This window comes from Pteronotus mesoamericanus, unplaced genomic scaffold, assembly GCF_021234165.1.
Source record: "Pteronotus mesoamericanus isolate MK-2021 breed Mesoamerican mustached bat unplaced genomic scaffold, CSHL_Meso_final scaffold_85, whole genome shotgun sequence".
NCBI classification, from domain to species: domain Eukaryota; kingdom Metazoa; phylum Chordata; class Mammalia; order Chiroptera; family Mormoopidae; genus Pteronotus; species Pteronotus mesoamericanus.
The window spans coordinates 68,041,562-68,067,881 of NW_026555329.1; the positions used below are offsets into that span (position 1 = coordinate 68,041,562).

The 26,320-nt window shown below is 55.0% G+C and overlaps 1 protein-coding gene across 2 annotated transcripts in view; it reads right to left on the reverse strand.

Moving 5' to 3' along the window:
• Positions 1-26,320, reverse strand: part of PLXNA4 (plexin A4) — a 408,310-nt gene that overhangs the window by 17,978 nt on the left and 364,012 nt on the right. For both annotated transcript variants that reach the window (XM_054564675.1, XM_054564674.1), the window contains 7 exons: positions 25,830-25,972; positions 20,970-21,238; positions 18,400-18,466; positions 17,447-17,593; positions 13,325-13,484; positions 1,497-1,600; positions 768-867 (listed from right to left, as the gene is read on the reverse strand). In XM_054564675.1, coding sequence (XP_054420650.1) covers positions 768-867; positions 1,497-1,600; positions 13,325-13,484; positions 17,447-17,593; positions 18,400-18,466; positions 20,970-21,238; positions 25,830-25,972 — 990 coding nt within the window. The remainder of the gene's footprint in view (positions 1-767; positions 868-1,496; positions 1,601-13,324; positions 13,485-17,446; positions 17,594-18,399; positions 18,467-20,969; positions 21,239-25,829; positions 25,973-26,320) is intronic.

Sequence of the window (26,320 nt, forward strand, 5' to 3'; positions counted from 1 at the left end):
TTCACCCTCTGCTCTGGCCTGGGCCAGCTCTTCCCCCTTATTTGCTGAATGTGAGGTCTGGTGAAATGGGTGTTGAGCAGAAAAAACGATGAAGGACCTACTGTGTGGGGGCACTGTTCTATGTTTTCTTCTATTGATTTTCCAGAATGATCCTGTGATTTTGGTCATTTTTTTCAAACCCTGTTTTGCTGGTAAGAAAACCGGGTCTCCTAGCAGCCAGGCAGCTGGCCCTAAGGCACACAGATTGTGGCAGAACAGGGTGGCACCTGGGCTTCCAGCCCACATCTAGTTCCCTCCCCCGACACCACACAGCCAGCGGCCTGGGGCCTGTACCTTCCCTTAAGTGCTTCATAACAGTGTGACCTTTACACGTTGGGTAGCCTCTGCGCATCTGAGTTATAATTTGCTAATCTGCATAATAGGGGGAAATAATAATTATTTAATTCACTGGATGGTTAGGAACTTGATGCACAGTAATGAATATCAGAAAATGAAAGCATCTTTTTGCCTGTAAGATGCTCACAAAGGTTAGAGTTTCTGCCTGTTCTTGGGGCAGAGGATGTAGGTTCTGCTCCCGCATCGGAGATCCCGCCAGGAACCAGGGGCCTCCTGCCCAGCCTGGTTCTCCCACTCTGTGGTCAGCCTGCCTCACCCCCCAATTCCCTGCCCCCGGGGTCCACGGCCTTCCAATGGTATCAGCATCGTGACTTGAGGACAAGAGCTGCTCAGGGCATCCTCTCCTCCCTGGGATGATTCTGTGAACTCACCGTATTTACTTGCTGAGGTCCTGGAGACTGTGGAGTTGTTCACTGCATTATAGGCCGTCACCTGCTTGGACACTAAAGCCACCACAGAACCATCTGGCACCTACGGGGAAAAGCTCATCAGGGCCTGTGCACAGAAGCTCTGCCACCCCAGCAAATGCAGGCAAACCAGAGTTAACTTGTCCTCAGGGGCTGTCAGGGCCTCAGCAGAGGACTAGGCAACTTGGGAGCCGTCGGCTCTCCTTTGAATGAAAGAAGACAGATCTGGATACTGAACAGTCTTCTGTGTTGTGACTCACTCTTGGAGAGACATTGGCAAGAGCTCCTCACTAGCGCCCTCTCTCCTGATGCTTCCCCAAGAGCGCACAGCCTCAAACTCCAGGGACCGTCCAGGAAAGGGCCCACCTGCCTCCAACACTCGGGCTTGCTGATGGGTCTCACCCGGGGAACCAGGAGCCTGCTTCTCTTGGGGACTCTGCCCATGCCCTGCAGGACGCATGCCTGTCAGCACCCTATCTGAAAGGAGGCTAGGGTTTCCTGGCTGGAGGACACCCCTTTTCTCTGGGTCATTAAGGGAACGTGAGGTGCTGGTGACGAAGTGGAGTTTAGGGCTTGGTGTGTAGGGTTTGGTCTCCCTCTAGGCAGGGGGGCCCCTGTTACTTCCAGGCTGAGACCACCAGGGAACTGTCTGCCCTGCCAGCCAGCCCCTCCTCCCTTCCACAGTCCCCTCACCTGGTAATGGGCCAGGGTGTTCAGTCGCTTCCAGTCGTTCTCGATCTTGGTGGTGATGTCCTCATCCTGCAGGATCATCCTCGCCCCACTTCCTTGTCGCCACTCTGTGGAAGGAGCAGTGGCAGCTCAGAGAGATCCTCGGGCTCCTCCCGTGGGGGTCCTGAGGACCCCTGTGCGGGCACCCACACAGCCCATCTCAAGGGTCACCCACAGACAGACCAGGGCTGGCAGACACTCCCTGAGGAGGGGGTGCAGGAGCTGTCAGTGAAGAGGGACCTTGAGCACCATTTCTGGTTTTCATCCCAACAAACTATAAGACAGGAACAGGAACAACATCACCTGTCCTTCTCTGCCCACCTGTTCTCTGTGAGAGGCCACATGTGCAGGAAGGAGATGCTTAGTACATATTGGCTGAATGGACGAGGAAGCTCATAAGAAAGCGCTCAGCAAACGCAAGGTGGCACCGCCATGCCACACTCTCGTTCCCTTGATCACAAAGTCTTGGAGCTAATGAGACCGAAGTCGCAGGTCCAGCTGCTGTACACCCTGTTCCTATTCCAGGGGTGTGTCCTGCCCTTGAAAGCCAGCAGGTAGGTCACCCTTGGCAGGGAGACTGGGTAAAAGTGTGTGGAGAGATCAGCAGAACCTAGTTTCAAGCCAGGACAGCCCCACCAAGTAAAGCTGATGTGGCTAACAGCATCTTGGGAATCTATCCGACGCCTAATTAGTTGATGCTGTAGGTAGATACTCATACCCCGACATTCTCATGGGCCCAGGCACCTACAACATACAGACCAGCTGATGGATCCCACATGGGAAAATCGGAGACTGCTTGTCATCAACCAAATCTCCACCAGCACACGTGGCATGAAATCACATGGAGCTGGAGAAGTGCACATTCATCTTGAAAAGTACACGCATGGAGACCCGGTGCATGCCAGACACACCAGCTCTTGTGCATGTGCACATACACACCCACACACGCACGCACACTCACACCAGAAAGGAAAACAGCCTTTTAAAAATCAAATGCAACACATGTTCCAGCCAGGAAGTCAGGAATCTGGTTTCCAGGCAGCCACAACTGCCCTCCATGCCTCCCAGATGCTGATACTTGTGAAATGTGCTGGGATTTGCAGAGTGCAGTTAGAGGCTGGGATGAGTTACCCACAGTCCTTGCCTGACCCCGCCATGGGTTTTTCCTATGGCCCACAGAGACACATTGTAGATTCCCTCCCTCGGTTCCCCTCCGGTCAAGGCTGAGCTGTGGGTCCACGGCCAGAGCATGCCAGTTCCCTCCTGCCTCGTGCACTTGCCCTGGCCAGTGCTACAGAGGAAGAAGCAGGCCTCGAGAGGGAGCCGCCTGCCCTTAGACGTAGCAGAGATGCTCCCAACACCCAAGCCCCTGCCTCCAGTTCCTGGGCTCGCCTGCTGTCTGGTTTAGAGCCTCGTGTATCATCCAACTGTCCTAGGAATGTTTTCATTATGTTTTCATAAGGATGCCACGCTGTTCACTGGAGCGGAGGAGCCTTGATAGGCCTCTGGGGACCGCCCATCACCGCTGTTGATGACAAGGCTGGAACTGATCACTGCGGCTAGGGTCCCGGGGCATGTAGGGCAGTGAGCAAAACGGAGGCACCTGGTCACTAGTCTTTTGTTTGTTGTCAGTTTTAAAATTTTATGTAGCCATGTATGGATGTATGGATGCATGTCTTTTTGAGTGGCTGGGACAAAAGAAGAGGGACCTCTCCCAGCTGGTCAGGAAGCCAATAGGCAGTTCACTTCCACACTCTGGGGAAGCCCCAGCCTGGCCTGAGGAACATGGCTGTGGCATGCTTTATCCTAGTCACACAGTGGGTCCTAAACGGCAAAGCCTCTTGGGTCTCCCGTGGTTGTCTGGTGAACGGTGCCCCGGCCATTAAGTCAGAGGCTGCATGGGGGTGGGGAGGGCAGTACAGAGACCGAGGGGGACCCAGAAGGCAGTGTTCTGCATTCCCCACACGGGGTCTGCAGGAGAAGCAGGGGCTGAGCTCTGGACACTGGGTCCGCTGGCTGGGCCCAAGGGAGAAGGAAGTCCCCTCTGCCAAAATGGCTGTAGCTTTGCGGAGCCTGGATGGGGGAGGTGCCAGCCGAGGACCGGTGTCCTGGTTTGGCAGTGGCACCGGCGCCCTTGCTGATGGAGTCGTGTAGCTTGGTGGGATCTGAACAAGCTGCACAGCCTGATGGACTAAACGATGACAGCGGGTTCCGGGCCCAACGCAGGACTTCCTGCTGCAAACAGCCCTGAGTTGTGCAATGCACAGCCTGTGTGGCTGTACGTGGCAACCCTGGCTCTGAGGCATGTCCAGCAATTACGGAAGCGGCCCCTGTGCCCCCAGCTGAAAAACTCAGGGCAGAGTATGGCCACGAGCACCCCCGGGCCATGAAGGAGTGAGGGCTTGTCCTCGGAATACAGCAGTGAAGCTGCTAGGTGCCTACCAGCGGGGCTAGCCCAGCACCTGGGGCAGAGGAAGTCCTGGGTGAGTATTTATTAAAGGAATAATGAATAAGTAGGTGAATGAAAGAATGAGTGAAAGGGAAGCATGAGTAAGCGGGTGTGTGCTGTAGCTGCTTTTCCAAGTTGGAAAAGCGGAAGTTTAACCTGTGAGTTGGCGCTCCGCCGTAGACGGACCGTGGGCTCAGTCAGAGGTGAACGGCAAGCTACGCTGTTAGCAGCCTGGGACACAGAATGATCCGAACTCCTCGAAACACAACCAGGCATGTCCATTGCCAGAAATCAAACCTCCCTTAAATCATTATTACTCCTCCTTCTAATTTTACGCCTGGGAACTTAAAGAAGCAGGTTGGGAAGACAGACCTCGAGGTCATTGTCCCCGGCTACGGCTCATTCTGCTAAGCTGCTGAGTTCTCTCCCAAGGGCACTGACTGTGCTAGTCCTCTAGGCAGGGCCCTGGACAAGGTCATCGGGATACGAGGACAGATAACCAGAGGCCGCGGAGTCTGTGTGTCCTCAGTAAGAAAGGGAGACGTGGACGCAGCTCAGGGTACTGCAGCAAGGCCAGACCCACCACATCTGCACGTCAACCGGGTGTCCGGAGTGTGGGGGAAGGGAAGGTGAAGGCTGCACTGGAACCCGGGGCTGCAGACAAGCCATGACGCTGGCAGGGAGTTGCGTCCCTCGGCTCCATACTGGGCGCTGTAGGAACCACGGGCGCCAATGGCAGCGTAGCTTGGGCCACAGCGCTTCCCTTTCCACATACACAAGTTGTGCTGATGGGGTGGACACAAGCTTTCCCCTCTGGCTGAGGTGTGCAGGCGGCGATGGTAGGCAGTGGGCAGCAGGAGGGTCGAGGGCAGGCGGGAAGCACACTCTTCACCGAGGCCAGGGCTTGGTCACAGGTGCAGGGGCTGCAAGAAGACGCTCCCTGGCGTCCCGTGTCCTAGTCTTGCAGTCCCCTCAGCAGAGCCCTGGCTCTGACTGGGGTACTGGCAGGCAGCGGCGGGGGCGGGGCAGGGATGGGAAGGGGCAACTGTTGTCTTTGGGCAATTATTCCAAAGTTAGGAATGTTCTCCCAAACACCAGCATGAGGGTGGTGAGCTGGACCCAAGCAGGGGAATACGCAGCCTTGCTTCTAGCTCCCCTGAGCCTGCTATTTTTGTGATCTTTTATATTGAAATAGCTGATGGGTAAAAAGGTGAAATTCTCCGTGGCAGTCCCGCACGGGTCCCGGTGAATGAGGGCGCAGAGGGAAGGGAGCCTGGGGTTGGCAGCTGCATGCCCGGGGCCTGTAGGAAAGAAGCAAGGACGCGGGTTGCCGGGCAGCTGACCGGAAGGCAGGTGGGAGCGGAGCGCCACAGGAGGGCCTGCGGTTGTCTGGCACTGACTAACTTAGGTGGACTGAAGTGGAAATTCGTGCCTAAAACACATTCTTCTCTGCCCAGGGTCCTTAGTTTTACCTGCTGGTCAGAACACATTTCACTCCCATGTTATCCACTTTCTTTCCCCTCCCTGATCCTTGATTTTCCCAGACTCATTATGGAATGTCTCAGGAAAAGCAAGTGACGGAGTGGGTTGGGCTTTCTGGAGCATTCTGCACTGGAGCTCCACGGGTCAAGGCGGGACCAGGAAAGGCCAAGGACCAAGGCCAAAGCACCTGGCTCCTCCCTGCCTCAGTAGCAGGCTGTCCCCCAGACTGTGTGGCTGGCTTCATGGAATCTCACCCCTGCCCAGCAGGAAAGGACCCCCAATGCAGGTTGGGCCAGCGGAGGGTGAGGCAAGCCTGCCACCTTCCGATCAAGGACAGCAGGTTGGTGACCTTGGCAGTGCACCTGGCTGGCTAGGTCAGCCTCACGAGGCCCCGCGCATGGTGCTCTGTTGCTTATTCTCATGTGCTTAGTTTTAACAACAGTAACGAAAATCAGTAGAGCCCTGGTCTTTTTATCCTACGTTCTTCTCCCGAGCATGTTCTTTACCAGATAGGTTTCTTCAGTCTTGCCTATACAAATAGCACTAAAAATATCTCTCTTTTGTGCCCACACCTTGCTGTATATGCAGTGACCCCATTAGAACAGCCCAGGAAAATGCGACAGCTCAGCTAGGAGTCAGTGTCCGCCAGCTGAAGGCCCAGCCTCCTGGACAGCGTTGCCTGCCTTGGGCACAGTGAGAGACTGGAAAATACCTCAAGGCACCAAACGACGTGAGGCACCAAGCTTGACAACAGCCCCACGGAACCCTGAGACATAGTGACTCCTCATAACGCCTGCTCTTCTGCTCTGGACAGCGATATCTGCTGTCCTATCCCATGAGAGGTGCGTCTTGCAGCTACAGTGTTGGATATCAAGATCTGGGAATTCTTGGAGCTGCATTCTCATGCACTTACTCCAACACAGGTTCCCGAGTGCCCGTAGTGAGCCAGGCTCTGCACCAGCAGGACGTGACACAGAGCTCAGCACAGGAACAGGAGAGAAGCCCTGGTTCCTGCAGGGCTCCTATATGCAAGGCTGTGCAGGAGAACAATGAGTCTAGGGCTCAGGTGGCCAGAGCTGGTTAGAGGTGGGGAAGAGCAGGGTCTGCGGGGTTGGGGAGGGAGGCTGCTTGGGCTGAATGCTGAAGGGACAATAGCCTTTGCCTCACTTAGTGTGGGGGCTGGAGTTCCCGTCCAAAGGTGCCATTTGTGTGATGCTTCCAGGGATCCATGCAAGTGTGCCTTTGTGGGAGACAGTGGAAAGGGGCTGGTGAGGCACACGCAGGTCAGGAAGTGAGATGAGGGTGATATGGCACACATGCTAAGGCGTTGGGGCCCCCAGAGAGAGAGAGGGGGAATGGGAAGGGGGGGCCCCTGCAAAGGCAGCTGCCCTTAGGCCTGCGCTAAGGCAGTGGGCCAGGGATGTAGGTGTAGGGACATCCAGGAGAGAGAGCAGGGAGCGCTGGGAGACTCTATGGAGAGAGCAGCTGGGAGCTCCGTGGCATGCTCCCGCATCTGTGAAAAGGTATCTAGGGAAAAAGTGGGGGCTCATCTGCAAGCTGACCCCAGAATGAGATGTTGGAGCTGAGCACATCGCTGGCCCAGCTCCTGGAGGGTCCCCCCGGGGGCAAATCCTCCCCCAGGCACACAGCTTCTCACCAGCTCTGACTCTTGTTGGCTATGCCCGCAGGTGGGAGCACGGCGCACACACATGTGTGCATAGACATAGGCACATAGCCATGAACTCACACTCATGCACACACATCCATACATGCACCTCAGTTTGCCCAGGCCAGGGACCCAGAAGGCTTTACGACAACCCCCACCTCCTCCTGCTCTGGTCCAGTCCTTCTACCAACAGCTGTCCTCAGACCCAATGCGGGGAGCTTTCGGGGGAGCTGACCTCGGAGGACAAGAGAGGAAGGAGGTGCCCACATGCTGGTTAGAATCGGCCGGGTCAACTGTCACGATCCACGGAGGTGGACTTCGCAGCCAGAAGCCTGCCCTCCACCCAGGCCACCTTTCCTCAGCTCGGGGGCACGGAGGGCAGGTGCAAACCAGGAGCTCACACCAACCCTGCAGAGCACACCCTACCTCCAAAAGCAGGGTCCTGAGCAGAAATCTGGTGGAGGAGATGTGACTCTACTCCTGCACACCTGCTAGCAGGTGGGATCAAGGGGGCACCTGGTGGGGAGCCATGAGAACCTCAACCCCTGGCCACGCCACAGAGCAGGAGTAGATGTCCCAGGAGAGCTGCGAGGGGCTGCGACAAGATCAGTACCACTGCGAACAAGGCCTGAAAAGCTGACGTGGGAGGGGACAGTGTGCTATCCGTATGGGTTTTGTTTAAAAAAACAACTATTGTATGGGCAAGTTCTACATCATCAAATAATTGAGCTAGGAAATAAGGTACGTAAAAGAAGAAATTCCTCAACAGGACTGTGCCGTCTGCATTTTAGGCTCTATGTCTTTGCAAACTGCAAAGCACCCTGCATGGGCTAGTTACTGCTATTTGGGAAATGTGGGAGCCAAAGGAAAAGGAAGGCTGTGCTATGCCACCGATGTAAGAGAGATGAGCTAGGGCTTGAAGGATATCCTTGAATATGGGACATGGAGGCTCTGGTGTCACTTTGGCAGCGTGCTGGGTCAAAGAAGAGTTAAAAAGGTGGAGGTGAGTGGAGGAAGGAGGAAAGGTGACCCCGTGTTCATATGCAAGTCACAGAGAGAGAGAGAGAGAGAGAGAGAGAGAGAGAATCGCTGGCTCTGACCTGCCAGCAGCTCCTGCCCCGCAGCCCCGGTGGCCTGCTCCAGGCTCCCAGCACAAAGGACAGACGCACTCACAATCCAATTTGTTACACTTCCACCTTCCAGGGAGAGAGGGAAGTGAAATAAAAAAGGGAAAAAAAAATCCCATTATCTTTATCTGTCCTTCCCATCGGGTGCAACAGGAAAATGCAAACTGGGGAGACAGCTGCTGTGAACTCTTTATATTTCACTCAGAAGATAGTGTATCTTTTTATTGCATACAGGAATTACTTATTTGAAAAAATACATCCTTTCAGCAGGACTTGAATGGCAAGACAGAGGGGGTGGCGGAGTTCCGGGGGCTATTGATAGAGCATTTGCATTAAACCAGAGGAATCTCTGGAGGTCAAGGCCCGCTGCAGAGGCTGCCGGCAGAGAAGGGCGGTCTCTCCACCTCCCAGTTGTGTGGCCAACCGGCTCTGTGCCTGTCCGGGCAGCAGAGTCTTCTATGCTGGGGAACAGAATGGTGCCACTTACTTCCTCTGGGGAGTGCAGGGAGGAGACAAAAGGATCTCGTGGTTCAGAGAGAGGGGTGTCCTGCCTGCTGCTACTGTGTGAAGAAATGAGGAACCCCTTCTAGTTGCATGGTACCCCCATGCCCTGCACAGAGCTTACTCCATGGTAGCCTCTTAGGATACACTGGTTGAGGAGTTTAGCAAAATAAGGGGGTGCAAAGGGACACAAACCGGGTGAGGACAGCCTCACGCAGAGCAGAGCAGGGCCGGGGGGCGGGGGCGAGGGGAGCTCAGCACTGTCCTCTGAGAGCCCCCAAAGACCAGCCTGCCCAGCACGGTGCCCCCGGCCCCCGCCCTGTGGTTGCTTTCCTTTCCTAGATTCCAACAGACCCAAATGCAGCTGGGCCCTGGGTCCTTCACTTTGGCATGTAAAGGTTAATTTTATGTGTCATCTTAGTTGGGCCATGGCATCCAGATCTGTGGTCTAACATTATTCTGGATGTTTCTGTGAGGGAGTATTTAGATGACATTAACATTGAAATCGGTGAACTGTGAGTGAAGCAAATTGTCCTCCATAATGTGGGTGGACCTCACTCAATTAGAGAAATGCCTTAAGATAACAAGACACTGACCTGCCCAGAGCAAGAGGAAACTGGGCCGACAGAAGGCCTTTGCACTTGAACTGCAATGCTGGCTCTTCCCTGGGCCTCCAGCCTGCATCCTACCTTGCAGACTTTGGACTTGCCAGCCTACATGCTACAGACTGGATGTGTGTGTCCCCCCAAAATTCATGTGTTGAAATCCTAACCCCCAACGTGATGATATGAAGAGGTGGGGCTTTTAGGAGGTGATGAGGTCATGAGGGTGAAGTGCTCATGAATGGGATTAGTGTCCTTGTAAAAGGGACCCCAGAGGATCCCTTGTCCCTTCAGCCAGGTGAGGATCCAGTGAGAAGGTGCCAACTAGGAAGGGATCCTCCCAAGACACCAGATATGCCAGCTGTTGCTTATGAGCCACTCAGTCTGGGGCATGTCATGGCAGCCTGGACGGACTAAGACTCCATAATCATGTGAGCCAATTCCTTAAAATCTACCTACCTACCTACCTACCTACCTACCCGCCGACACATCTGTACTTGCACATCTCATCTATACACACCGGTCTCTCTGGAGAACCCTGACTAATACAGTTCCCATCTTCGTTCCTTAAAGCCTGGAAAAGCCTGGTGGAGGCGGGTTAGGGGTGGAGTGGGGGACCTTCAGTCTAAGGATCAATGAGTAAAAGTGTCAGGGCTGAGAGGCGAGGCCAGGCCCAGAGCCAGAGCGATGACGTAAAGCCCAGGGAGGGCCCTGGGACTGGATTGACTTGGGACAATAACAGGAGTCATTTAAAATGTCTTTGCCTCTTTCTGTGCTGGCCGGGGACAGATGCCCTTGCCTACCCAGGGGCTGACGTCAGGAGGGGAAGGTATCTTTGCCCAATGCCCCGAGCCCCGGGGGCGAGGTCTGGGGAGGGGAAGGTTGGGGGCGGGGCTTGGCTGTCTTGCTTCTGCCCAACGTGTGTGGCTGAGGCTGAGGGAGTTCCCTTCCTGCCCACGGGCCATGCATCCCTTTGGCATACATTAATTTTTTGTAACAACCACACCTTACATTTGTAGATTGCTTTTAGGCTTTCAAAGCACTTTCACCTACAGGATGGAAAGAACTCTCCTTGCTTCCCTCTCCCCTCAGGGGTCTTGAGCTGAGTCTAATTGTGCAGAAGCAGCATTCAGGCCTCTGAGGAAGCCTCATTTCCCTTGTTGCGCCATCGGCTTTGGTAGAAAGAAGGCCAGAGTGCTGGGAGCAGCTCTAAATGCAGGGTTTAACAGAAAAAAAAGGGACATGCCTCAGAAAAACACCCATCCTGGGAGGCTTTTGTTAGGAGTTCAACATGACCAAGGTGTCTCCTCTCCAGCGGAATGGGGCCCTGAAGCTCTCCTTCAGCTTCTCCCCTTCATCTGTCCCTGCTGTGGAGGCCTTGTCCCCCCAGGGTGGCACCTGTGATAGGAGCGGTGGCCCCTTTGCTCTCCTGGTACCGGAAGTGTGAGTATGGTGCAGGGGGGACCCAGCCCCCACCCCCTACTAGAGCAGGTGGCCTTTCCCTGGCCTGAGCAGCCTCCAGCTTGAGAGAGTGCCCAGCTCAGGCAGGTCCTGGGTGCTGCACAGCTCGGGCTGCCTTCACTCCGCATGGACGCAGGACATGGCAGGACACGGCAGGACATGGCAGGACACGGCCGCCCGCGGCTGAACTGGAGCTGCGGCCTCACTCCAGATGGTTTATCACTGTGGCTGTGGGGGGCCTGCTAGCTTTCCATCAGCCACCTGCTTTTCTGGGCCTGCACCCCCAGGCCTTCTAGGGGAGCAATTTTCTAAAGTTAATAAGGTGGGGAGGCCTGGTCCTGAGCCACAAGAACATCTACCAGCCACATGAGTGTTCTCTCTCTGGGCACCCAGGCCGGCCCAGAAGGGGTGAGCTCTGATTCTGCCCTCAGAGGGATCCGCTCTCCTGAGATCCACCGCAGGGGGCCCGTGTCCCCTGAGGAGTTCCAGTGTGGAGCCGAGGCTCGATGCTTCCGGTGGAGGCTGAGGCAGGCACTTGGCGCCCCCCTCGTGGGAAGCCACCCCATTCCCGAGCACCAGAAGCACGCGGTTCTGTCTGCACCGCACCCAGGAGCTCCCCCCGGGTACTGCACCACCTTTCCAAACTCACCCCCCAGCACGAAGGTTCTCACAGCAGCCCCTCCTCACGGCCCTGTCAGGGCTACCCTCCCGCCCGCGTTGTAACGAAGGGCCCTGAGAAGCCGAACGTGGCCAAGGCCACAGTTCCCATAAAAAACTAAAGGAAGTCTGTGGCCACATCGCCCTGAACCAGCCCGATCGTGCTTGATCTTGGACAAAAACTGAAGGAAGGTGGGTGCTCCCTGCGGAACCCATTGTGGAGCAGCCTGCTCAATTGTCTGGGGCTAGGGAGCATGGGGGTCTTCCTTCCCACTGACGTTTGCTCTCACACTGGTTCTGCAACAGGCCTTTTCCCTTCATCAGTCTGTGGGATCTTCATGGCGAAGAAGTCACCACATGTGGACACAAATATCCACTCTGACTCTAGGGACCAGTGTCCCAGGATGCACATGTGGACACACTCACCCACACCCCACGCCCGCCCCCAACTCTAACATTTCCTCCCTCCCTCCCTCCCTTCCTTCCTTCCTTCCATTCTTCCTTCCTTCCTTCCTTCCTTCCAGAAATAACACACACAGAGACATCTCCAAAGTGAAGGAGAGCACACACTTGCCCACTCTCTCTCTCCAGGCGCCTGAGCTCTAGGCGGGGGGCCAAACACACCCTGCCCAGAGCCTCGCGAGGGGACATGGGGTTCAGTGAAGCAGTAAGAATTCAGATGAGTTAGCAGAACTTCCTGGCCCTGCGTCTTCGGGCATCAGAATTTGGGTGGGGCACTGCAGTGGGAAGGGTGAGGAGTTGCTGGGATGTTAGAGACGAGCACAGACGCCCATGGCTTCGGGGAAGCCAGCCTCGCGGCCAGATGGAGAGATACGGGGCCTCTGGAGGTCCTCCCATCCCCACGTTGCCACAATTGCCCAGACACAAGCACATACACCCATAAATGCCCTTCTCCCCATGGCCAGGAACTGCAAACAGACACACACCGTTTCCTTACTACTGTTACTCTCACAAGCACCTGCTTTGCTGGGTACTAGCAGCAGCCAACACTGATGGAGTGTGTGCCACAGGCCGGGCACTGTGTTCAGAGGCTGTACATGCATCATCTCATTTCATTTTTACAGTGAGGCAGGTACTATTATCTCCATTGTATAGGCAAGGAAACTAAGGCACAGAAAGGTTAAGTAACTTGACCTACGTCACATAGCTAGAACTCGGAGGCCCCAGGACTCAAATTCAGGTGTGTCTGACATTCACCCATGATGCCAAACTGCCTCTCTTCAGCCCCGGTCTCTGGGGGGCTCCCTGCTAGGCTTTCCCCAGGAAGATACCTTATTAAACACTCAGGCAAATCATAACTGGGTCTAAGTGCAGCTGGCCTTAAGTGGCATGCCCTTGTTTATATAGGCTATGTGATCTATTCATGGAACATTCAAATACAATGCCATCCCGCTCCCCAGTAGGCTGCCACAGCTCATTTTTCTCTATTCTCTCCTCCATCCTCCATCTCTGACCCAGATCCCTCGTGCCGTAGGTAGTCAGCAAAAACCGCAGGCACAGAACAGAGGAGAAGGGCAGAGCCTGGGGCACAACAAAGGTGGCAGCAAGACCTTGGACCACACAGACTCAGACTAACTCCCCCTCTCTGCAGAGATAACACCGCCACGCCCACCCCTCAGCTGCTCAGAAGCCCCCAGAGGCACTCGGGTGGCCGGCAGACTGTAGCCCCTCCCTGCTTTTTGCTCACTAAGTGGCCATGAAGGCACATCACCCACCGTGGGCTCCTGGGGGCCGCACGTGCCTGCTCCGTACACCCTGGCTCCCCCGTTGAGTGAGAGGGCTCCTGGCCAGTCACAGGACAGTCCCCGAGAGGGCTGTGCACTCACCCAGGTCCATGTCTGCAGCCTTGGGCCGGTGGGAGCAGGGCACGTTCTTGAAGATGGCGTCCAGGATCTTCTCCTTGACCTGAGTAATGGTGTCGCAGTTGAGGATCTTCACTGGGACCTCGGGGCTGTTGGCGTTGTCTGGGTTGACACAGCTCAGGACCTGGGGGAGGGAGGGGAGAGGAGGTGGGGGAGGCAGCAGGAAAGGCTTGGAGATTCCCAGCAGTGCCGCGGGCTGCTGCCCTGACCAGCTCCGCCTCTGCACACGGCTGGACTGGACAGCGCGGGGGTGCCCAGCCCAGCCGTGTTCCCCCCAAGCCCTCTGCCCTGCTTATTCTACGAGCAGCAGGAAGACACCATGACTTCCGTGTCGCTGCAGGAATAGGAGCCACACACGTAACAAACATCCTTAAAATCTTGATTTTTTCCCAGGGAGAACAACATCCAAGTAGGAGAAGGCGTGAGGGAGATCTGCATGAGAGAGGACACGAAGGCATGCACGCATGTGCGCTCTACATGCACACGTGCCCGCGCACGAGGGCGCGCACCCAGACCCTCGCCCACCTCTGAGGCTCCCACTGTCCCATCTGTGTGTGTGTCAGTCTGTCTTTCTTGTCACTGGCTCTCACACACATGCACACTAATGAGCCTTTGCCACAGGACTTTCTAAGATTCAGTTTTTGTGAACGTTTCGGGCTGATGGGAGGGGGCAGAGGCTATAAGAAACTTAATGTGTTCTTTAGAAAAGGGGGCCTTCCAAACTTTCAGGTTCAAGCCGCCTAAGATCCCTTCCTGGCTCTGAACCTGCAGCCTGTGCTGGGGAAGAGGCCACCCTGCTCAGGACGTCAGGTCTCCTTTTGGAACCAGTGGGAAAAGACAAGACTCTGCTTAAAGCCCCAAACTCTATCTTTTCCTTTAAAAATGCCTGGGCTGCTTCCAAAGACTTTTCTTCTCTGCTGTTTTCAGAGTGGGCCCTCTCTGCGTGGAGGAGACTGCGTGGGACGCTGGGTGGGCGGCCGTGGGACGGGCGGGGGCTGTGGGGCGCAGGTGCTCTCTGGTGGCCGTGCCACCTGCACGCCCCCCGACCCTGCAGCCCGAGCCCTCCTTCTCTGAACGCTCCCCGCACACCCCCACCCCAACCGCTCGTCTGGTTTGACGACTCAGACAACAGCCGCCCCCTCCCGCCCTCCCGCCGCCCCCACCGGCTCCTGCTCCATGTGGTGGCAATCAGAGCCCCGGCCCCTGGACGCCTGCCTTTCATTAGCGGCCAGGCTGCTAGGAGCTCAAATGGGAACATGCTTCTTCCATTAAGAAGAAAAAACCCTCCTAAATCTATAAAACCAAAACTCTCTCATTTTCAAAATGTCCTAATCTGAAAACAATGGTGGGAGGGACTCTGAACCATGTGTCCCTCGGAGTGCCCTCTGCCAGCCTTTAAAAGCCTCCTGGACCCTCCCTGCCCCTCAGTGCCCGGCCCCGCTGCTGTCCTGTGCTCCGCGCCAGCGCAGCGGGGTGGCGGCAGGGCGGCCTGTTCTGGGCTTCCTCCCCCGAGAGACCGCGAGCACAGGCTGTGGCCTGAGCATGCTCTCCCGGCATCTCTACCAGCGCAGGGTCCGTGGTGGCCACGTGAGAGCTCCACGGGAAGCTCACGGCACCCAGAGACGCAGCAGTGGCCCCGCGGAGGGACAGCGCTCCCCAGAAGTTCCCTTCCCACCTCTACTCCCATGCCCCTTGGCTGGTTTCTGAGCAACCTGTTCCCCGCCCCACACCTCCCCCCCCCCCAGGTCAGTGTTTCTCACACTGGAATGTGAATAGAATCACTGAAGGGTTTTGTGAAGATGCAGATTCGACTCTGGGGGGCCAGGAGGGGCCTGACTTCTGCACTGTGGCAGGCTCTCCAGTGACCATCTAGCTCCAGAGGCCCCGGGTGTGTGCCACGGGCACTCCCAGCAGCAGGCCCTCGTCCAGGTCCTAGGATCACTCCAATTAACCACTCAACACTCAAGAGGGGCAGCTGCCATAAGGTGACCGGTCCCGAGACTGTCAGCACCTGTCTCATTCGTCGTGGTTTTCTCTCCTGCCAAGAACAAAGTTACTATCCGCTGGCCCAACGCACCCTGGGTGCCCCCAGCCACGGCCAAATTCCACGGCTTTCTGACTTACTGTGACCCCTTCCCCTTGCTGTCTCCTGTCAGCCCTGTCTGCTGCTCTCCAACACTTTCTTCCTTTCCCCTCCTCGCCAGCCTTGGGGCTACTCCCACTTCCGCGGTGGGGAGTTTCCTTTCCCAGGCCTGAAGGTGGCTGTCAAATCTCCCTGCTGCCAGATTTCTTCTCTGGGCAAAACAATCCCCCCTCACCCCCTTCCCCAGGGGGTTCCACCTCACTGCTGTCCTTCCCGGACCCCCTCCAACTTCCTCACGTTCTCCTTAAGTGAGCCTGAGCTAGTCATGCTAACGATACTTTGGCCTCTGGAATAAGGGGTCCTGCAATTTGGGCGCAGAGCGTTATTACAACTCACTGTGATGGATTAAATATTGGGGAGCCACTGATGAGCGGGGAAGGAAAGGGAGCGAAGGGGGAGGAGCCAGGAAGGAGACGTTCCAACAGTAGTTCTACCTCATTAAGAAGTCTATTCAGGTCTCTATTTATGGAAGGATTTATTTTTCCGTTCCCATTCTAATCTGAGCCTCTAACTTTCCTCCGGTGCACACCAGGCCTGCAATGAAGCAGGGGCCGCAGTCCCATGTCCCTCCTTTGAAGCTCAGCGACGGAGCCAGTCCTGGCAAGTGTTTGGATGTGATTGGGCTTCCCAGGGCCTCTGAAGATGGGGTAACGTAGGTGCATCATGGCCGCATCATTCCCAGACAGCAGGAACGGCTCTGCTAGTAGCGGCAGGGATAGTCCCGGCACTGGCCTCCGTGTCTGGGCCTCCGGCTGGCTCCCTGGCCCTGTCTGGCTCTCCCATGCCCGGCTTGGCCTGCCACGTGCCTCCTCTCCCCACAGTGCGTTCTAAGTCTATCTTGTCTCTGTCGTCCCCTCTTGGGTACCACTGGAGCATCACCCCCGGCATTTAACTTTTTTCTTATTTTCTCTTTCCCTCTTTCTACTTCCTCTCCCCTTCCCTACGGAAGGCCTAGTGGGGGGTCACAATTCTCATGAAAGCTGCCTGAGAGCGAGCTCCCAGGCCTGGAGAGACCGGGCAGCCCGTGGATGGGCGTGGTGGGAACGAGGCGGCACGGCTCCGAGAGCAAGCAGCCGCGAGCGCTTACCCTGGGCTCAGCGCCTGGCACGCCTATCGCATCTCATCCTCTGCACAAATTTGGGAGGCCGTACTATTGTCATCTCTGTTTTAGTGGGTTCTAGCATTATTCCATATACTTGTTTTCAGATAAAGAAACCCAAACTCGGAGAGATGAAGACTAGATGTACCCAAACCACGCAGCTGGTCAGAAGCAGAGTCAGGGCCCCTGACTCTGCCTGTTCCCAGCCCCACGCTCCTACATGCTGAGCTGTGCCGCGTCCTAGGGTGAGGGTTTCGGTTGGGAGGTGGGAGCATCTAACTCCTCGCTCCCTGGACAAACGCCTTCATCACTAGGCATTCCCAGCCTCACATTCTACACCTTGGGTCGTGTGTGTATTTTAGCTTAAACCAGGGGGCAGAGGTGGGCTTCAGAAGCACGAGGAACTCTCTCTGGTTTCCGCTCCTTCATGCTCTGACCAGCTGTGCAGAAGTGTCCCCTCTCCTTGCTGGGGGAAACGATGAGAAAGAAGGTGTTTTCTCAGGGGGGTCAGTCAGTCAGTGGCGGCAGGGTTTTGGGACCCCATAGTTCAACGCACTGACCCGGAACCCCACTAGTCTTTTGCCAAAGTGTTGCTCAGGTGTGTCTGAGCTGCTGGTCCCCAAATCCAGATGCCCTAGTGTGGTGGTACAGAGGACAACGGGGTGACAGGCACAGGTGGAAGAGCTGGCTGGACCCTTACAGTGGGCAAACCTGGAGAGGTGGCTTTTTAGCATTGCTATCATGTCCTCTGCTAGGCAGGGGCTGGGCAGAGACTGGGCAGGGGCTGGGCAGGACCAAAGCCCGTTGCCCAGAGCCCTGGGCAGAGGCCGTGAGGCTGGCTTACCAGGGTTTTGTAGTCGATCTGCTGGCGGATGAGCTTGTCCTCGCTCAGGGAGTAGCGGGCCTCGCCCGTGATGGCGTCGATGGGCCCCTTCTCCATCTGCTGCTTGATGGCACAGAACAGCGAGAAGAGGGGCTCCCCAGCACACTCCTGGGCACGAGAGGAACTGTGCTGGGCCGCCGGTAGGCAGAGCCCAGCCTCCCACAGCTCCCGGTTCCCCGAACGGCTATCATCCCCTCCTCCGCTTTGATCCTCTCCCTGCTCCCATCTGCTTTCTTCTTGGGTGTTCCACTCCCTCCTTCAGATGTACGTCTCTCTGGGACCTCTCGACCACAGTGTCCTCTCCTATCTGCCCTGTCCCTCCACTGTCCTACACTCTTCCTCTCTTCCCTGCCTCTCATCCCCTCTCTGTTCCTTCTCCCCACCCCACTCCACCCCGCTTTCTCTGCAGCCCTATCCTGAGACCGAGGTCGGTCCCTGGTGGTGTGAATGCCTTAGCAAACAAGGCAATAGCTGGATGGTAGGCACATTCCAAATCCCAGGCACATTGTCGGCTGCTCTGCTGCCATAAGCAGCTTCTGTACCTGCTGGGGACCCTTCTCGGCCTCAGTGAGTCTGGGTCTGGTAGAGGCAGGAGGGAGCGAAGAGGGAAAACAGGGAAACGAGGGGTGAATTGTTTTTGGCTAAGGGCTCCTGCAGGGTCCTCTGAAGGACTCATCTCCTCCCACCTGGGAGAAGGCAGCCTGCAAGGCTCTGTCTCCTGACATTGTCAGGAGCCTGCTTTCCCAGTGAGCAGGGGGAACCGCATTTCTTGGTGGGGCACTAACGGCCAGGTCCTGGGGAATGCGGACTTGAGGGCCACCAGGGAAATGGGGCAGGCGGGGGAGGAGGCAGGTGGGTGCCCGGGCTGGCGGGGTAACAGGCAAGGCCAGAGATACCCCTGCAGCCAACCCTACCTTGAGGAACTTGTAGAGCAGGAAGGTGAACCAATTGGTCAACATCTTCTCGGCCACTGACTCAGTCCTGTCACCATCGCCCAGGGAACCAGCAGAGGAAGACAAAGACAGAAGCAGCCGGTCAGACCCCAAGGACTGGGAAGGCAGGGGAGGAAGTCTGCGTGGGTCTTGCTCCCTAAGGTTTTCTGGCCAAATCTTGAGATCCTCAAGAATACTTGGGTCCGTGGGCGCGTGGACACCCCGCAGTGACAGGACGAGCTTTCCCCGCAAGGCTGGGAGATGGCGATCTGAGCACTGGGCTCCCGGGCGGGTCCCCTGGGAATGGGTTAGAGCAGCGCCGTGCGCTTTCTGTGATGAAGGCAATGCTCTCCCTGCTCCGTCTGGCACGGCAGCCACCAGCCTGATGTGCCTACTGGGCACCCAAAGAGTGGCTAGGGTATCTCAGGAGCTCTATTTTTCATTTTATTAATCCTTAATCGATTTATATTTTAAAAGTCATATGCAGCTCATGGTGATCACGTTGGGTCATACAGCCTTAGAGAACTTCATAGTTACTTTAGGTGAGAAAAGACAAACAAAAACCTCTGGAGATAACTAATTTGGTAGACGATAGAAAGGAAGGCGGCAGGAGCAGGGGTCATGGCAAAAGGCTGAATTAGACTGACTCAGTCACCCAAGCTGAAGGCTCAGAGCTGACAGCAACATGGAATTGCATGCCTATGCTCGCTCATCCAAAGAGAGGCCAAAATTATCCTATTTCAAAGGCTTCCATGTACTTTGGAACTTCCCCGGGGAACCTTTCTTGCGTTTCACTTGCAATAACAGAAAGTTCCTTCTTGAGTCTCACTTGCATCTTTCATGCTGCTACCTAAGTCCAATTATTCTTTTACTTTGGAAGCGAAGACACAGCAACAGTATTACTGGCCAAAGGCCACTTTTGGTTGCATCCACTTAGAAAAAACAAACTATAGTCAACCTTGTACTAAGCGTGTGGTCAGCTCGAGAGAAAAACCAGTCCATCCAGGCATGTTTACACAGAGCTAAAAGTTGCAAGTGCCTGAAGATACTAATAACTAAAATCCCAAGGCAGCTGGGTAGCTGCCAACACACATGGAAGCCGAGAGGAGAAAAGAAATAAGACTATTGAAAGGAGCGGGGCAGCCAAGGGCAAGAAGAAGGAAAGGAGATGAAGGCGGGCAGAAGGGAGAGGGTGCATCTGGGAGAGAGTGAATAGAAAACAAGAGCAGGAGACACACAGATTCAGAGCAGGACCATGCCTGGAAATTGTCGGCGGGAGCTCTGGCAGGCTTTGGCAGCCCCAGGATTATGCTGGTGGGTGGCGGCATGGTGGAAGTAAAACAAAAACCAAAACGATCCACCCGACTGTTTCCAAAGCTGTGTGACTGGGCCTGCATGTCGCTGACTTCGCAGCTGTGCAGGCAAAGGCCCACTGCATCCGGGAAGGCCTGGCGTCAATGCTTTGAAAGCCAAGTCTCTGTGCTGGACCTAGCAGAACGGCCTGCCTCAGACCCAGCGACCAAGGTCGGGAAGCAGGCGGAAAACTGTGGTCCAGGCAGAGGGCTGGACTTGGGAGTTTTCCATCTGCATCTACTGGAAGGCTCAAGACACTGCAATAGCAGCCTAGAGGAGAAACGGCCTGCAAGTACGTGGACAGTAGGAATGGCAGCACGGATAGAGCTGGAGAGAGTCTCTGTTTCCTCTAAGGCCAAAGCCGCGGGACCTGGTTATGTCTTTACATTAGACCACTCAGGTTTCGAGTGTCCAGGATGAGGCATCAGTTGTGCCGAGTGGCGGACTGCGCAGAGCCTAGCACAGGTACTGGGAAATTTTGTGGCAGCCCATTGCCACTGAAGGATTTTAACTCAAACACAGCCTGGGCCATGTCTCTCAAACTTCATACGCTTTCAGATCACCTGGGTTCCTTGTTGGAATGCAGGTTCTGATCCAGTGTGTGTGGGGAGGGACCCAAGATGCTGCATTTCCAATAAGCTCTTGAGTGATTTTAAATTTTATTTACTTTTAATTTATTTAGATTTAAATAGTCGCATGTGGTTCATAGCGATTGAAAGCAGATAGATGGCAGAGCGGGTGGCCCGGGGCTAATCCTTCCCATCTTAAGATGGCGAGGTGGGTTTCCAGAGAGGTCTTGGGGTAGCTCTCCTAAATCCAGTTCTGATTTAGAGAAAGCCAGGGGATGGAAGAATCACCTCTGCAGATTCCACAGGAGAAGAATTCCAGCAAAAAAGGTCAAAATCAAGGGAGTATAAGGGCAGAGAGAGAAGGATGCAGAGCAGATATAGGGGCAGATGAAAAAACAACAGGGTAAGCAGGTGGGCTGTGGCCAGTTATAGGCACCAGCATGATGGGCAGGTTCTTCCAAGGAGGTGCGGATGCACCTGGCCTCTGGGCAGGTGGGTTCCTAACCTCACGGGACTTGGCAGTTCCTTCTTGGAGCTCCACCCTGGTCTCCCTGGGGGGCAGGAGGGCCAGGCTGAGTGGGCTAGGGCAGGGGCTCTCTGACCTGCGCCGCTCCCTGCCACCCCTCTCACCTCCTGAGCAGCAGCTTGGGGTGGTTCTTGCTCTCCAGGTTCTTGTCGATGAGGTCGGCCAGCAGCTGCTTCAGCACGTCGGTGGCGTACTCCAGCTTGCTCTGCAGCACCGTCATGATGAGCGAGGCCACGTTGCCGCGGTCGCGCATGGAGAAGCTGCGCTGAGACTCCAGCGTGCGGATGAAGGACAGCAGGAACACCTTGTTGTTGATAAGCTGGGCGAAGAGCTTCAGGCCTTTCTCCACGCGCTCCTGCCGGTAGCCCGGTACCTGCAGAGGAGACCCGGGGGTCTGACTGCCACCTGAGAGGATGAGGCTGGCGGAGCCCCAGTGATGCCCTTCACGGGGTGGGCTGTGCACACTGCTAACCATCCCATACCGTTGCTCACCCACTGCAGCCAGCGCCCACCTGGCTAATGCCATCAAGTCCTTGTCCAGTGCAGGGCACTGTGCCAGGTATCTCCTGGGGCCCCCAGGAGCACTGAGGACCCAGTGTGTGAAAAGCCTGCAATGCACAGCTTGACACAGTTGAATGACTGAATGGTGGCAACTTTATCCTGCTTTACTCTGGAGGTTTTAAACTGGGGAAGGCGAGCCAGGCAGAGAAAGCCCTGCTTGCCCAAGGTCCAAAAGGTGGAGGATGCGGAGCCCGGACATTCGTGCCACTCATTTAGGGAGGCCCCTGGGTTCTGGGCTCAGGGCGAGGTGCTGGCTGGAGGCAGAGACCAGTCAGACCCAGGCCCTGCCCTTGGGTGGTCAGCCAGAAGCCCGCTTCAGGGACGGGGCACTGTGGGCCCAACCTGGAACTCCGAGAGGAGCGCTCTCCTGGAACGCCAGGTGCCTGGCATCAGCAACTCCCACAGGCCAGGCAGCTGGGCACTCACACGTGTTTCCAAGTCCAGTCCATTTCCATTTCCCTTGCTGTGGTGCTGGTACTTGGAAGACCAGGGGAGACAGGAACTTGCCAGAATCAGTGGGTGCTGCCCAGGGCCCCCTGCAGCTCACCCTAGCCAACCCCACATTCCCCAAGGTCTCGGCTGGCCTCCTGCCTGGCTCCCCTCTTCCCCACTCCATGGGCGCCGACAAGGGAGGGACAAGGGAGACTTGGCAGCCTCGCCTTGCATCAGCCCGGGCCTCTGTGTGCCCAGCTGTCTGTCTCCCTTGTGGCTCTGTGACTGTCCCCTTGCATACATGTGCACATGTTTTACTTCCTTTGTCCATCAAACTCCCCAGAACAGCATCTCCACCACTTGTCCTAACAACAATACGTAATGTCATTTCTTGGGCGCCCACCATGTGCCATTGTGCAGTGTTGGCACGTGGTTTATACTGTTCCAACTCAGCCTTCTAAGGACCTTGCAAGGCTGAGGGCGCCCTTTTAGCAGCTTCTCAGAGAAGCTACCGCAGTTGTCCTGAGGCCAGCCGGCTGGTGATGGGTAGTGCTGGATTCCCAACTACAAGCCCCCCACCGTCCGCCATGCGTGGCCATGTCTAATCCTACTCTGTGCCTGGGAGCCAGCTCTGAGTCCTCCCTGCAGCCCCTCGGGCCTCCCAGCAGCTCCAGCTAGCCATCGACGGCAGCGGACCTATGTGTAGGAGTGGCACTGCGGCACCTGCAGAAGAGGAAGAAGACACAGGGCTGACCAGAGGCTCCATTTGGCACGCGGATGCACTCCGGACTTCCCGCCAGGGCTACACTGGCCTCCGGGCAGCAAGGCCCGGGCCCCGGGAGCCGTGGAGAAACAACATCTCCAGCAGCCTGGGGTCTGGACTGGGAGAGACTAACTGACTCATATGTGCAAGAAAGCTCCATCACCTCTGGGCTCTACTCCCTCATCTATAAAATGAGAATATGAGTGCCTGTGTCATAATGTTTTATGGGCATTAAATAAGATAATGTATGTAAAGTGCTTGGCGCACGCGGGGCGCACTTAAACAGCAGTTTTATTACCTGCCCCTCCTTCTTCACTGGCTGCTTTTCACGGATCCCTCCCCCAAGGGTTTCCCAGATATGTGGTGCATTGGCACAGTGTCTCGGGGTGCAGAAGGCAGGGATTTCTCCCCATTTTATGAAAGGAGAGATGGTAGTGAAGTGTCTTGGTAAAGAGTATCCAGAACAATTCCCCTTTGTAACTTGCCACCCTGCCCCCTACGCAAATGCCACTCTGAAACAAGACTTTCTTTATTCACCAGATGGTTCGATAATTTAGTCGAAGTCTGTGAGTATAAAACTGGATAGTAAATTTTAATTGTAACCCAATAGGGTAGAGTTTAGGAGGCAATGATAGGTTGCAAATGGGGTGTGTGGTTACTGTTTGCTTTCTGTTTTTAAAAGACTGGTGCGTGACCAGTACCTGGGCAGCTACTTCCCCAAATGCCCGAACGTCACCCGGACGGCCTGAGCGGCCCTGGGGGCTCGCTGTCCAGGACAGCCTGAAGCCAGGGACACCTCCTTCTTCACACACACCCACCACTCCTGCCCAACCCGCGGGCAGGCCTCCCGGGGGCTGGAAGGGTCGGAAAGCACCGCTTTCGATGAGTCTGTGACTTCCCTGGGAACGTTTCTATACCCAGAAAGCCAAGAGGGAGAAACTCCTCTGGTGGCAAAGAGGAGTTGGAAAGAAACGAGAAAATGACCCACACAAGCTCTCTGGATCTCGTTTGGGAGGCTGGATCTCACATACCTCGGGCTAATGTGAAATGGTAAAAGTTGATTTCTGTCTGCAAGCAATTAATTTGTGAGTTTAATGGAAATGAAAAAGTCATATGTTCTGTGTATACATCCAAAGATTGAAAGCAGGTTCTCAAAAAGATATGTGTACACTTACATTCATAGAGCAGCATTATTTACAACAGCCAAAAGGTGGAAGCAACAAAAGTGCCCATTGCCAGAGGAGTGGATAAACTAAATGTGGTATATGAAATGGACTACAATTCAGCCTTGAATAGGAAAGAAATTCTGTCATAGGCTACGACATGGGGGAACCTTGAGGACATTTTGCTAAGTAAACCAGTCACTAGAAAGCAAATACTGTATGATTCACTTGTATGAGGTACCCAGAGTGGTGAAATTCATAGAGACTGAAGGCAGATGGTGGTTGCCAGGAGCTCAGGAAGGCGACTAGGGAGTGATTGCCCAGCAGGCACAGAGTTTCAGCTGGGGAAGATGCAGAAGTTCTGGATGGTGGTGATGGACGCCCAACAATGAGAGTGTACTTAGTGCCACCGAACTGTGTACTTAAAAATGGTTGAGGTCTAGCCGGTGTGGCTCAGTTGGTTGAAGAGTTGTCCCGTGGACCGAGGGGTCACAGGTTTGATCCCCAGTCAGGGCACGAGTGAGAAGGCAACCAACAGATGTTTCTTTATCACACTGATTCTTTCTCCACTCCCCACCTCCTCCACCGAAAGCAATGAAAAAAGAAATGTCCTTGGGTGAGGATAAAAAAAAAATGGTTGCAATTTTATGTTTATTTTACAAAAATTGAAAAACAAAACTGTGTGACCTGCTAGATTCAGAGCCCATGCCCAAGAATTAGCTATCTTGTGGGCTCCAACTCAGCTCATAAGCTGGCTGTTATTGGTAAAGCTGGCTGTTAAGTCCCTTGTGAGCAAAGGTTGGGATCAGAAAACCTCCTCTCAGAATAAAGGCAAGGAAAACAGAGACTATGCAGGCTTTAGGGAAATTTTAAGGAGCCAGATGAGGGATAAGGCCACAGTGGGATGCATGTGATTTATAATGGGGCCCATAGGAACAGAAGTTCCTATGTAAACGCACAGCTGCTACACTCCTTTGCAGAAGTCATGTAGACACTCCCTCTGGCCAGTACCTGCAAAACCACGCGGCTCCTGAGCGATGGGTATGCTTTATTTTATGGACAATATAAATCTTGGAACTAGTCTTATTTTCTGTTGTTACTTTGGCCACAATCTTCCATCCATCCTAATAAGTACCCAGAGCCATAAGGCATGACACTGATGTAGCACCTCAGAAGTCAAGTGCACAGGCTTGTTGTTGGGAGGGCAGACTCTGAAGTCTAACCACTTGGACCTGAACCCTAGCCTGCTCCCTCCCAGCCGCGTGGCCCAGAGCTCTCTGTGCCCTTAGTTCTGTCGCCGACTTTGGAGGGCCCATGGGCAGCTCAATGAATGTATGCATCTCAAGTTCTCAAATCTGGGCCAGTCAGTAGTCAACTAATAGTAAGTATTCTTTATGATTATTATTTTGTCCTGGTTTCCTCATTTATATTTTTCACTTTTCTCTGGTGCTTATCTTCACAATTCATTCTGAATCTCTTTCAGAACAAAGGGCAGTATGAATATATGCATAAGCCAGATCGTATGCTAGACAGTAAGAGGGATAAAATGTTCAGAAGATGAGGTCCCTGCTGGTACAAAAGAGAGTTAGGTACTCATCACTCACTTTCCACTTCCCGTCCCAGGGCTTCACTTATTTTTTCCACGTACATTTATTGAGCACCAACTAAGTGGTGAAATCATCATATCGCAGCTTCTTAAATAAGGGTCCATGAACTCCCAACATTTGCCTGCCAGATTTCTTGTTTCTGTGAATATGCAGTTTTTCTGAGGAGAGGGTCTTGCATTCAATTCTGAAGGAATCCATGACCCCTAAGTCCCAAAGGCTTTCTCCCATCTCTGCTCTGAGGTTTCCTGACTTGGCCCCACCTCCTCCAGAGGGACTGACTGGTGCTGACAACTGGGGGTCCCTGGGCAACGTGCGTCCTCCCTACTCCAACCTCAGCTTTCTCGCCTCTGGATAAGGCGGCTCAACTTGAAGGTTCCCCACATCTTTCTCTGTGCCAACGCTGACGGAGAAGGGCTTGGCCATGGGTTTGGCTCTCACCTCGAGGTCCCGGAGGACAGGATGGTCTTCGATTCCTGGAAATAGCACCCGCATGGTGTAGGTTCTGTAGTCCAGGAAGGGAATCCCGGCCCCGTCCAGGTCGCTGGTCAACTCATGGATGTCTGTCTGCAGTTCGGCAAAAGCTGGCACAAGAGAAGCCCATGAGACTCCTGGGTGGGGTGGGCCCAAGAGTTACCCCCAACTCGGAACACTCAGAACCCTCACCCAGGTCCCTGGGGGACATGAGCATTGGGCCTCAGATGGGCAGAAATAAGAAAAGGGATGTTTTACGTTAAGTAGCTGAGGTGAACAACACAGGCACGGGGGAAAGGTGCAGCCCCAGGGAGCTTGTCTTGGGCCAAATTCCTTCCAAGGCAAGGATGGGGGACAGGCCATCCAAGGACCTGTGCTGCTGCGGGGCCAGGAGCACCCTCTGAAGGTGAAGGGCTTTCATTTGTAAAATGTGAGCAGGGCACGGAACCAGAGGAATG